General features: G+C 36.5%; 1 protein-coding gene across 15 annotated transcripts in view; it reads right to left on the bottom strand.

Moving 5' to 3' along the window:
• LRCH3 (leucine rich repeats and calponin homology domain containing 3) overlaps positions 1-13,182 on the bottom strand; it is a 106,111-nt gene that overhangs the window by 60,684 nt on the left and 32,245 nt on the right. For all 15 annotated transcript variants that reach the window (XM_012476615.3, XM_012476620.3, XM_012476610.3 and 12 more), the window contains exons 2-3: positions 4,528-4,672; positions 2,632-2,758 (exon numbers count right to left, since the gene is read on the bottom strand). In XM_012476615.3, coding sequence (XP_012332038.1) covers positions 2,632-2,758; positions 4,528-4,672 — 272 coding nt within the window. The remainder of the gene's footprint in view (positions 1-2,631; positions 2,759-4,527; positions 4,673-13,182) is intronic.

The raw sequence follows: 13,182 nt of genomic DNA, 5'->3' as shown, positions 1-13,182 counted from the left end.
TTTCAATAAGCTTCAAACATTATTTTTTTAATTTTCTCAAAATACGCTTACAGAAAATACTATTTTTACTTTTCCTACCAATTAATAGATAGAATCAGAAGCTAAGACTTTTTTTTTTTTGAGACAGAGTCTTGCTGGTGTAGTCTGATTTTGGCTCACTGCAAGCTCCACCTCCTGGGTTCCAGCTCCTGCCTCAGCCTCCCGAGTAGCTGAGACTGATTACAGGCATGCGCCACTGTGCCCGCTAATTTTTGTATTTTTAGTAAAGACAGGGTGTCACCATGTTGGCCAGGCTGGTCTGGAACTCCTGACCTCAGGTGATCCACCTGTCTCGGCCTCCCAAAGTGTTGGGATTATAGGCGTGAGCCACCGCACCGGGCCAGAAGCTAGATTTCTTAGTCCAATGCTCTAGGCATTAAAAGGGTTCTAAAAGAAGTTGAAAGGATATAGATTCAAATCCTAGCTAGGAAAAAAAAAAGTTGAAAGGATAGAAAAATTGAGTCTGAGCCAAAAGGTACTATCAATGTATAATCTCTCGGAAAATACGTATGTTGAAAACAGCAGTTTGCTTTCACTTAATGAAGAGGAAAAAAAGAAAGAGGCAATAAGGATGTTGCTGAAAGACCATCAGACGGGAATGGAGAGCTTCAGGGACACTTTTTTTTTTTTGACACTGAGTCTCCCTTTGTCACGCAGGCTGCAGTGCAGTGGTGCAATCTTGGCTCACTGTAACCTCTGCCTTCTGGGTTCAAGCAATTCTCCTGCCTCAGCCTCCCAAGTAGCTGGGATTACAGGGTGCGCGCCACCAGACCTGGCCAATTTTTGTATTTTTAGTAGAGACAGGGTTTCACCATGTTGGCCAGGCTGGTCTTGAACTCCTGACCTCAGGTGATCTGCCCGCCTCGGCCTCCCAAAGTGCTGGGATTACAGGTATGAGCCACTACACCCAACCAGGACACTAATTCTTATTCTGCCACAAGTTTCTTATATGACTGAGGATCTCAATTAACCTCTTTCGTAGAAAACGAAAAGCAGCTTCTGTAACACATACCTGTCTTTTAAGTATTTAGAACTGAGTAAGTAGAAACGAAATGTTTAAATGATTTGAAAATAAGATTTTGAATTGCAGTTTACTTCTAGTACATGTTTTTAACCCAAGTTCTGAAGAAATGCTGATAAACATTCATTCTGATACTTACTTCCTAGTCTAACTGGCTCCAAAAGTAGTGGTCTAGAATTTAGACTCTAGTTTTAATATATTTGTGATTTTCACATGTAACCTCTTAATCTACATGGAAAAAATGATCCAACTATATTCCATACTTATTAATTTTTTATTTATGATAATCATTTGTTAATAACCCTACATGTAACCATACCCCTAAATCCTAATGGACAATTATAACTGTATTTGACCACTTTAGAACAAGTTAAGGTAGTCTTGTTTCAAATACTACTACTGTTATATAACCTTAGGCAAATTATTTAACCTATTTGAGTGCAAGCTTCTCAGCTATAAAATGAAAATAATTTTAGTAATCAATTCATGATACTATTATGGTGATTGAGAAAATTGTTATTCTCATGCTCTGAAGACAAATACTGAAGAAGTGATTTTATTTTTTTAAATTTTTATTCTGTTTGTTTATTTTTAGGACAGTGCATCACCATGTTGGCCAGGATCGTCTCGAACTCCTGATCTCAGGTGATCCAACCACCTTGGCCTCCCAAAGTGCTGGGATTACAGGTGTGAGCCACCGCGCCTGGCCAGAAGTGATGTCATTCACAAAGAGTGGTAGAAGGATACAATTAAGTACCTTAGAACATACATGGCGATGAAGTACATTTTGCTTTATAGAATGGGAAATAGGTTCTAAAGATATAACGTAAGGTGAAAAAATAAACCTGACCTTTGTAATGCCACTCTCCAATAGGAGCTAATCAAAAATCAGAATATTGATGATACAAATAAATTTAGTTTGAAAAATTCAAATATATTAACGTATCTCAAAAATTTAACGACATAGAAATCATGTAATATTGGCTAGAACATAATTCTAGTGACCTTTTCCCATCTGTGTGGGCCTATTCGGCCTGTACTTTCAATTATTTCTTTTTTTTTTTTTTTTGAGACAGAGTTTCGCTCTTGTTACCCAGGCTGGAATGCAACGGCACGATCTCGGCTCACCGCAACCTCCACCTCCTGGGTTCAGGCAATTCTCCTGCCTCAGCCTCCTGAGTAGCTGGGATTACAGGCACGCGCCACCACGCCCAGCTAATTTTTTGTGTTAGTAGAGACGGGGTTTCACCATGTTGACCAGGATGGTCTCGATCTCTTGACCTTGTGATCCACCCGCCTCAGCCTCCCAAAGTGCTGGGATTACAGGCTTGAGCCACCGCGCCCGGCCCAATTATTTCTTAATTCTGTATGTCAACTACTTGAGTACTGAAAATTCAGTAAATGATTCATTACCAATACTAGAAAATCAGTCAAAAACATATCTTAATAATCAATCTTTGCCATATAAAAGAGTATGGTATGACTTTGGATATACCTCTCCAAAGTTTCACACACACACACACACACACACACACACACACACACACACAGGACGATAAAAATTAACTTACAAGTTCCATCAAATGTCTGAGGTGTCCAATTTCTTCTGGAAGTGACACCAATTTGTTATTACTAGCAATTAAGACTTTCAATGGTAAATTACACAGGTGTACCGGCAATGTTGACAGTTGGTTCCGACTAAATGGGTTAGTAGAAAGAGAGAAGAATCAGAGTCCACCGCTGAAGAAAAGTTTTCCATCTTTCTCATTCTATACTCAGTAAAATAATAAACACGAGTACTGCAAGAAACAAACAGGGTATTGTAGTTCTAGCCTTCATTTTATTGGTGGTTAGCTCTGTGGCTGAACTTAATCTGCATCTTAAAGATTCCTCATCTGTAAACCGAAGATCTTAATATCTCCCTACTTATCTTCCAGGGCTCTTGTACAATAAAACTCCTTTGTAAATATTTAAGTACTATATAAACCCAGTATCATTTTATTAAAGTTTATGTAGGAAAAGATTTTTCTAAAGGTGGATAGTATCATCCTCCTTCCTTCTGAAGAAGAGTTATAAACAAAACTTGTAATCTACTTCCCTCATCGTTACAATATTATAATCAAATATACATAAATGATTAAAATATAGCTCTATGGGAAAAAAGCAGTAAGTTGTGATTTCACAGATCATATCAACTAAATTACAGGTAAATAATTTTTACTTATACAAAAACATGCAAACCAGAACTAAAAGTAAAATAATAAAACACATCTATCAAGACAAAAATAAATTAGATTTTTATGTATGTAGATTTAACCTCTTAATCCTTAGGACCAATTCCCTCTCCATTTTTAAGATTTTTTACTGAGATCATGAGCCTTTAAAACTTTTTAGTCCAATAACAATTCCACTCCCAGATATCTACCTTAAGGAAAAAGTAAACATTTACATACAAAATTCTCTACTAATATTATTTTTATCATGGTGAAAATCTAGAAGAAACTAAAGATCCCAGAGGAAAATGTATTTTCAGTAGTATATAAACTGTACAGCAAAATAATTATGTACAAAAGTTTTAAAAAATGTTTCATGACAAGGGGAAAACTCATTTAAAAAATTGACTAAAAGCGTGGAAAAACGGAAGGAAAAGATCACATAAAATTCAGATACATTCTGATGACTTTCCTTTATACCTTTCCACATCTACACGTTACCTTCAATGAACATTTGCGAATTTTATAGTGAAATAAAACAACAAAAGAGTTATTTTAAGATGTGAAAATGGAGTAGACAAGATGAATAAATGCATTTATATATTCAGAACTTAATATGCAAACATGGTCACAAGAAACAAAGTAATTTCAGATCTACTATTCTTATTCGATGAGGCAAATTAGAAAGCATAACGGGAGAAGCACTGCTACAAGACTGCTTCAAGCCCATCAGGCAAATGGCTGGTAAGATCTGTTAATTACCGGCATCTCCAGCTAACAACAGCTGACTTACAATGGCTTCACGATGGTGAGAAAGCAATACACATTCAGGAGAAACCATACTTTAGTACAGTATCTAATAAATTATATGAGCTATGGAATTCTTTATTATAAAATGGGCCTTGTGTTAGATGATTTTGCCCAGCTGTAGCCTAACGTTAGTGTTTTGAGCCCATTTAAAGTAGGCTAGGCTAGGCTATAACGTTTGATGGATTGTGTGGGAAATGCATTTTCAACTTAGATGGGTTTGCTGGAATGCAACCCCACTGTAAGTCAGGGAGGAACTGTATTGCAAAGCCAAAGATGGAGAAACTGGAGGGACACAGGAAATACTGTTAATATATCCTAAGAGCACATATAGAAACTCCTGATATGATTAGATAACGTATACATAGGTAAATATTTTAGTGAGAGGGGAAAACTGAAAAGACCACATAAAATCAAAAATTTAAAATAAGAAAACAACATTCTTACCTAATATTTAAGAACGTTAGAGCTTGTAGGTTTAGAATTGCCTCTGGAATATACCGAATACAATTTTGGTACAAGTTGAGATTTTCAAGAGAAACAAAGTGACATGCTTCTATAGGAATTTCTGAAAGACGATTTCGTGACAGGTCTAAAAGAAACATTAAATTAGGTTTAAAATCAGTCCTTGGAACTTATTTTATTGAAATGTTTTGATTTTCCACATATGCTAAAAAATAAGACGATTACTCTTTAAAAGTAATACAACTTCTAAGGCATATCTGCTTACAAATTATATCAAAGATTGTATCAGTCAGTTTCAAATATCCTAAAACAAATAGATCCCTAAAATCCACCTTCCTAAAGGCACAGAAAACATGCTGAGGTTTCTGAAAAGCAAAACAAAAAATACTGTCCCTTTATTTATCAAGGATGATTAAGGTCAGGTCAAAAGCACTCAGGAACCATCTTTGCTCCCAATGGCCAAAGATGAGGCAATCTGAGCTTTGATAAAGATGACTGCAATACACTGAAATTTATCACATATATTGAACTACATGAGTTTATGACACACACCCAAAAAAGATGACAGAGAACTAATACATTATCTTGTACACTGGTAATACAGTTTTGCTGTGTCCCCATCCAAATCTCAATTTGAACTGTCAGAATTCCCACATGCTGTGAGAGGGACCCAGTGGGGAGGTAACTGAATCATGGAGGTCGGTCTTTCCCGTGTTATTCTCGTGATAGTGAATAAGTTCACAAGATGTTATGGGTTTATCAGGGGTTTCGACTTCTGCTTCCTCCTCATTTTCTCTTGCTGCCGCTGTGTAAGTGCCTTTTACTTTCCGCCATGATTCTGAGACCTCCCCAGTCATGTGGAACTTTAAGTCCAATTAAACCTCTTTTTGTTCCCAGTTTCAGGTATGTCTTTATCTGCAGCATGAAAACAAACTAATACAACCAAAGGAAAAATCAAACATTTGAGAAAATTAAGAGGAAAAATCAAACATTTATCCTACCTTCCCTATATAAAAGTATCATTGTAACGGCCAGGCACGGTGGCTCACACCTGTAACCCCAGCACTTTGGGAGGCCGAGGCAGGTGGATCATGAGGTCAGGAGTTCAAGACCAGCCTGGCCAACATGGTGAAACCCTGTCTTTACTAAAAATACAAAAATTAGCTGGGCATGGTGGCAGGCAGCTGTAATCCCAGCTACTCTGGAGACTGAGGTAGGAGAATTGCTTGAACCCGGAAGGCAGAGGTTGCAGTGAGCTGAGATCGCACCACTGCACTCCAGCCTGGGTGACAGAGCAAGATACTGTCTCAAAATAATAATAATAATAATAATAAAAAAATTTTAAAAAAGGTATCACTGAGTAAACAACAGATGGATGGGAACATCTCTCTATAAAAGTATTCTAGGATGAAAAAGAATGATAGACTATCACAATTTTGAAACCCCTATGAATTAATGGATCTAGAATTGAACATCAATGGTTGTTATCTTTACAAAAAGACAATCAGAAATTATGTGCCTCAGGTCAGGCACAGTGGCTCACGCCTGTAATCCCAGCACTCTGGGAAGCCAGATGGATCACTTGAGGTCGGGAGTTCGAGAACAGCCTGGCCAACAAGGTGAAACACCATCTCCACTAAAAATACAAAAATTGGCCAGGCGTGGTAGCAGGTGCCTGTAGTCCCAGCTACTCAGGAGGCTGAGGCAGGAGAATCGCTTGAACCTGGGAGAGCAGTGAGCCGAGATCACACCACTGCACTCCAGCCTGGGTGATGGAGTAAGACTCAGTCTCAAAAAAGAAAAAGAGAATATTGAATGTGTATTCTTTGGTGACCTTCATTCAGCTTCTGAGATTGAATCCTGTAGTTGCATATTGCAATAGTTTCATCATTTCCACCGTCTTCGTAGTATATTACTATACGAATACGCCACAACTTATTTAACCCATTCTACTAATGATGAACATTTTAATTACACACTGATCTAGATATACATCACAAGTGAAAATACTATGTAATAACATATATGTTTCTTCAACCTCACAAGAGAATGCCAAACTATTTTCCAAAGTGGCTGTACCAATTTACAAATCTAACAGCAGTGTACCTGTAGCTTTCTTCATTTCCTTGTCAACACTTGTTATTGTGAGATGTTTTAATATTTGTACAGTAGCATCTCACTGTGACTTTAATTTTTATTGGCCTTCTAGATTTCCTTTCTTGTGAAGTGCCTGCCCTAGTCTTTCGGTCTGTAGGACATATTTATAAGTTTTGAATACGAGTCCGTTGTCATTTGTATATGGTACAAATATCATCTTCCACTTTGTGGTTTAAGTTTCTCTTCATGGTATCTTCTATGAAAGCCTTTCTTTTTTCTTTTTTTCTTTCTCTTTACTTGAATTCAAATATACTCCAAGAGAAAGCCTTTACTATTTTTTTTTTTAATTAGTCAATGTTCTGCTGAAGAAAACCTTTACTTTTAATTGCGTAAAATTTTCATTAACTTTTTCCTTTACGGTTAGTTTTTGTGGTTTTAAAATAAATGTTTCTTTACCTCAATGTCATAAAGACAGTCTCTTCTAAAAGTTTTACTGCATTTAATTTATCAGGAATTAACTTTCTAGTATAATGTGAAGTAGAAGGCCAATTTCCCTGTTTTCCACAGGGACACCCAGTTGTGCCAGTGATGGTCATTTAAAAGAGCATCTTTTTTCCCACTATTTCCCTGTTACACCTTTGTTGTATATCAGTGCCTATATCTGCACCGGCCTGTTTAGGAGCTCTCTAATTGGTTCTATTGCTCTATTTATCTATCCTTATGTCAGTACTAAACAATCTTAATTACTACAGTTTTATAGTAATTTTTGATAGCTAGTAAATCAAGCAGTACTACCTCATTGTAGTTCTTAATAAATTGTGTCTTGGCTTTCTAGATTTTTTGCATTTCCCTATAAATTTTAGAATGAACTTAAGTATCACAAAAATATATTAAGTATCACAAAAACACTTAATATTTTGTCAGTGATCTCTGCTGCCTTATCTTGCAACACCTAAAAGTCCATGGTGGGCAGATAAAGGAGTGCTGTATTGAGGGTTTTAGAGTTTCAGAGCCCTTTACTGTTACAGATTTCATATCGGTTTGACATCAGGCACCCAATGAATTAGGATATTACTTTGCTATATAAATCCTGGCACATAGTGGGAACTCAATATATATTTGTTATACCTTTTTAAAAACACTATTTTTTTTACCTAAAAGGAGTTTTGCAATTTTAAAATAGAAACCTTTAGGTAACTTATGCCAGGTGTTTCATGGGTCATTTTTATGAGACCAAAATTCTTTTTATTGATAGCTGTACCTTTGTATAGCATTATATATACCTATGCTATCAAAATGAAAACATTGGTTTTCTAAAGTGATTTTGGTGTAACAACACATCCTGGAGAGCTAAATGAACCATGAAATGTATTTATCTAAAAATAATTAGTGTTTCAGTAATAGAATTGTTCTAAGGCATCAACTCTATTCTACACCACCAGAAACAACTGAACAAATTTAAAATTTTTAATATTTGTGGAAATCCACAGAGTATTTTTTACTTTTTCCTCTTACATGAAAATAGCTGTCAAACTATTAGCTTTCTAATGTGTGCCTCTTAAATTCAGAACAAGAAAGGATATGTCATCAAACAGAAAATTAACATTAGTGAATTGATATTTTTCTCTCTTCTCATAACTTACATTTTGTTAAAAAACAAAATGTAACAAAGCACACTGCCTGCATGTTGATGTTTCTTTTGTCATTATGTTTAGTTCTGTAACACAAATAATGTGAATTCTTAAACTTAAAAACGGATTGTGGGAAGCATTTATTAACTTAAATGGCATTTTTCCCAGCTAATTGAATTTTCTGTCTACTTCTGTTTGAGGCTGTGAAGGTCACAAGGTCCAGAAAAAGAACATAATTATTTTACTGATATGATACTGCTTACTTCTCATATGGTGGCTAAGAGAAAAAGAGAAAAGAAAAACCCTTAAAAATGCAAAATTTCTTATAATACAACAGCTTGTTAATGATTTAAATGGTTTATAACTTAAATATTTTTAAAATAAGATAATTACAAATACCTAAGCAGTGTTTCAAGGTTTCGCTCAACAAAATCTTTGTTTGCTCTCAGAGAAGTTGGCTCCATTTTGCCCTTTCTTTTGGATGTAGTCAGATTACTGCAATTACCATTCTAGACTCTTCCTAGAGAAGATTGCCTCAAGCAATCTTCTTTTTCTTCAGACCACTGTCTGACTTTTATACTGAAGGTATCTGAGATTACTTCCTCTGACCCACCAGATCTAAGTCTCTTCTACCTCTATCCTCCTCATTCTCAAGTAAGCTATAAGAAAAATTAATGTGATAGGCCAGGCTAGTGGCTTACATCTGTAATCCCAGCAATTTTGGAGGCTGAGGTAGGCAAATCACCTGAGGTCAGGAGTTCAAGACCAGCCTGGCCAACATGGTGAAACCCCATTTCTACTAAAAATACAAAAATTAGCTGGGTGTGGTGGCTCACACCTAATCCCAGCTACTAGGAAGGCCAAGGAGGGAGAATCACTTGAATCCAGGAGGCAGAGGTTGCAGTGAATGAAGATCACATCACTGCACTCCAACCTGGGTAACAGAATGAGACTTCATCTATTAAAAAAAAAAAAAAAAAAAAAAAAAAAACAGAAGAAAACAAAAGAAAAAGAAAAATTAATAATGACTTATCTGTTAAAAGGAACCATCTAACTGAATCAAAACCAAAGAAAGTCAAATTCAGTGAACCAATCAATACAAATCTTTTAAATTTAAATTTAAATTCTCTACATTCCCAACAGGCCATTCTGAATTCATTCAGTTCTATATTCAGTTCTTCAGAGCTTTTCCAGCTATTGTACAGGAGCAGGCTGCCTAAAGCACACAGGAAAAAGGAACAAGGGACACTCTCCCCAAACGTCTCATTTAAAAAATAACATTTCTGGGCCAGGCACAGTGGCTCATGCCTGTAATCCTAGCACTTTGGGAGGCTGAGGTGGGCAGATCACTTGAGATCAGGAGTTTGAGACCAGCCTGGCCAACATGGTGAAACCCTGTCTCTACAAAAAATACAAATATTAGCCAGGCGTGGTGGCAAATGCCTGTAATCGCAACTACTCAGGAGGCTGAGGCAGGAGAATCACTTGAATTTGAGAGGTGAAGGTTGCAGTGAGCCTGGATTGAACCACTGCACTCCAGCCTGGGCAACAAAGAAAGACTCCGTCTCAAAAAAAAATTAATTAATTAAATAAAAAATAACATTTATGGCATTATGTATTTATTATTATCATAAATGTCGAAGTTACTCAGACACTTTTTAAGTTGTCTGCTCAGCTTACAATGTTCTTAATTTCCCTCTCTCTCATTCACAGGTGCTGACCCTTCAACTCTCTCAAATTTGCAGTCACATATACCAGTAGTTCTTAACCCCAGAGATCGTCTCGAAGTCACACTGAACTTTGGGCTGCTTCAAGTCATGATAACCTGGTAAACTCCTGCCCCTCCTTCAAGAGTCATCTCAAGCACAATCTTATTATACTGCCTAGTCTGGGCACTCAAAGAATTCTACCACTGAGTTTCTATTCATCTACTACAGTAGTTACCACAGGGTACTACAATTCATTAGATTCTGAATTCCTGAGACCAACAGCTTTATGTCTTTAGTATCTAATGCAATACCTGATCCCCAGGGCTTATAAAAAGGTCCCGTTTATCTGCTAGAATTACGTTAACTCTGGGTGCAAACATTAGATATTTCATTCTGATCAAATATCCAATTTGTGATTTCATTTTTTTTTACTTAAAATGGGAAAATTATTTCTGAAAACAGTTAATTTTGGTAATTAGTTAATTAATATTTAAAATCTTGAGTCTCAGGATCTAGAATTTGCAAATAAAAAAATGTGGGGTTCATCAAGAGAACTAGTGAAAAGAATCCCTGGTAGACAAAATGTGGTAGGAGAAATACCTACACATCAAGTCAGATCAAATCTCTACCACAAACCACAAATAAAATGTTTAATTTATTACAGTTGTGAGCTGGGCATAGTGGGCATATTGTAATTCCAGCACTCTGGGAGACTGACGTGGTAGGATCACTTGAGCCCAAGAGTTCAAGACCAGTGTGGGCAACATAGCGAAACACTGTTTCTTTAAAAAAATAAAACAAAACAAAATTAAATAGACTAAGAAAAAAGAAGAGAGAGGCCGGGCGCGGTGGCTCAAGCCTGTAATCCCAGCACTTTGGGAGGCCGAGGCGGGTGGATCACGAGATCAAGAGATCGAGACCATCCTGGTCAACATGGTGAAACCCCGTCTCTATTAAAAATACAAAAAATCAGCTGGGCATGGTGGCTCGTGCCTGTAATCCCAGCTACTCAGGAGGCTGAGGCAGGAGAATTGCCTGAACCCAGGAGGCGGAGGTTGCGGTGAGCCGAGATCACGCCATTGCACTCCAGCCTGGGTAACAAGAGCGAAACTCCGTCTCAAAAAACAAAAAACAAAAAAAAAAAAAGAAAAGAAAAAAGAAGAGAGAAAAAATTAAATGGATACTCTGATAAGGGATTAATATCCAGAATATATAAAGAACTCCTAAAACTCAATAATAAAAAAACAATTAAAACTTGGCAAAGGATTTGAATATTATTCTAAGGAAGAGATACAAATGGCCAATCAACATATTAAAAGGTATCTACATTATTAATCATTAGGCACATGCAAATCAAAACTATAATAAAGAAGTCGTAGCCAGAGCAATCAGACAAGAGAAAGAAATAAAGGGCATCCAAATTAGGAAGGAAGAAATCAAATTATCCTTGTTTTCGGATGACATAATCTTATATTTGGACAAATCTAAAGACTCCACTAAAATTCAGTAAGTTGCAAAATGCAAAAATCAACATACAAAAATTAGCAGCATTCACATATGCCAACAGCAGTCTAAAAATAAAAATAAAAAAATCACATTTACAATAGCTACAAATAAAATTAAATACCTAGGAATCAACCAAAGAAAAAAGATCTCTACAATGAAAACTGTAAAATACTGGTGAAAAAACTTGAAGAGGACATACAAAAATAGAAAGATATTCTTTATTCAAGGATTGGGAACATCAATATTATTAAAATGTCCATATTACCCAAAGCAATCTACAGACTCAATGCACTCCCTGTCAAAATACCGACAATACTCTTCACAGAAATAGGAAAAAGCAATCCTAAAATTTACACGAAACCATAAAAGACCCAGAAAAGGCAAAGCTATCTGGAGAAAAAAATAACAAAACTGGAAGAATGGTATTCCCTGACTTCAAATTATACTACAGAGCTACAGTAACCAAAACAGCTTGGTACTGGCATAAAAACAGACACACAGACCAATGGAACAGAATAGAGAAACAAATCCACAAATCTACAGTGAACTCAATTTTAACAAAGGTGTCAAGAGCATACACTGGGGAAGGGATAGTCTTTTCAATACACGGTACTGGAAAAACTGGATATTTATAAGCAGAAGAATGAACCTAGACAGCTCTTAATACAAATGGATTAAAGACTTAAATTTAAGACCTCAAACTATTAAACTATTAAAAGAAAACACTGGGGAAGTGCTCCAGGACATGAGACTGGGCACAGATTTCTTGAGTAATATCCCACAAGCACAAGCAACCAAAGCAAAAATGGACAAATGGGATCACACCAAGTTAAAAAGCCTGTGCACAGCAAAGGAAACAACAAAGGGAAGAGATAATCCACAGAATGGGAAAAATATTTGCAAACTACCCATCTGACAAGGGATTAATAATGCGAATATATAAGAAGCTCAAACAAGTCTACAGGAAAAAATCTAATAATCCAATTTTAAAATGTCCTAAAGCTCTGAATAGACATTTCCCAAAAGAAGACATACAAATGGCATAGAGGTATATGAAAAGCTGCTAACATTAATGATCATTAGAGATACACAAATCAAAACTACAAGGAGATATCATCTCACCCCAGTTAAAATGGCTTTCATACAAAAGACAAGTAATAACCAATGTTGAAGAAGATGTAAAGAAAAGGGAACTCTCCTTTTTGTTCCCTTTTCTTGTTGGTGGGAATATAAATTAGTACAATCACTAAGGAGAACAGCTTGAAGGTTTGTCAAAAAATTAAAAACAGAGCTACCATATGACCCAGCAACCTCTCTGCTAGGTATATACCCAAAAGAAAGAAAATCAGCATATCAAAGAGCTATCTGCATTCCCATGTTTTGCAGCACTATTCACAGTAGCCAAATTTGGAAGTAACCTAAATGGCCATCAACAGATGAACAGGTAAGGAAAATGAGGTACACATACATAATGGAGTACTATTCAGCCACAAAAAAAAAAATGAGATTGTGTCGCCAGGCGCAGTGGCTAACACCTATAATCCCAGCACTTTTGGAGGCCAAGGTGGGTGGATCATCACCTGAGGTCAGGAGTTTGAGACCAGCCTGGCTAACATGGCGAAACCCCACCTCTACTGCAAATACAAAAATTAGCGAGGTGTGGTGGCACACGCCTGTAATCCCAGCTACTCAGG

The sequence above is a fragment of the Aotus nancymaae genome, unplaced genomic scaffold (assembly GCF_030222135.1).
Source record: "Aotus nancymaae isolate 86718 unplaced genomic scaffold, 86718_ANA_hifiasm-v0.15.2.pri h1tg000019l, whole genome shotgun sequence".
Classification (NCBI taxonomy): Eukaryota; Metazoa; Chordata; class Mammalia; order Primates; family Aotidae; genus Aotus; species Aotus nancymaae.
Note: the sequence above shows the minus strand (reverse complement) of the source record. Positions and strands in the feature narration are given on the sequence as shown.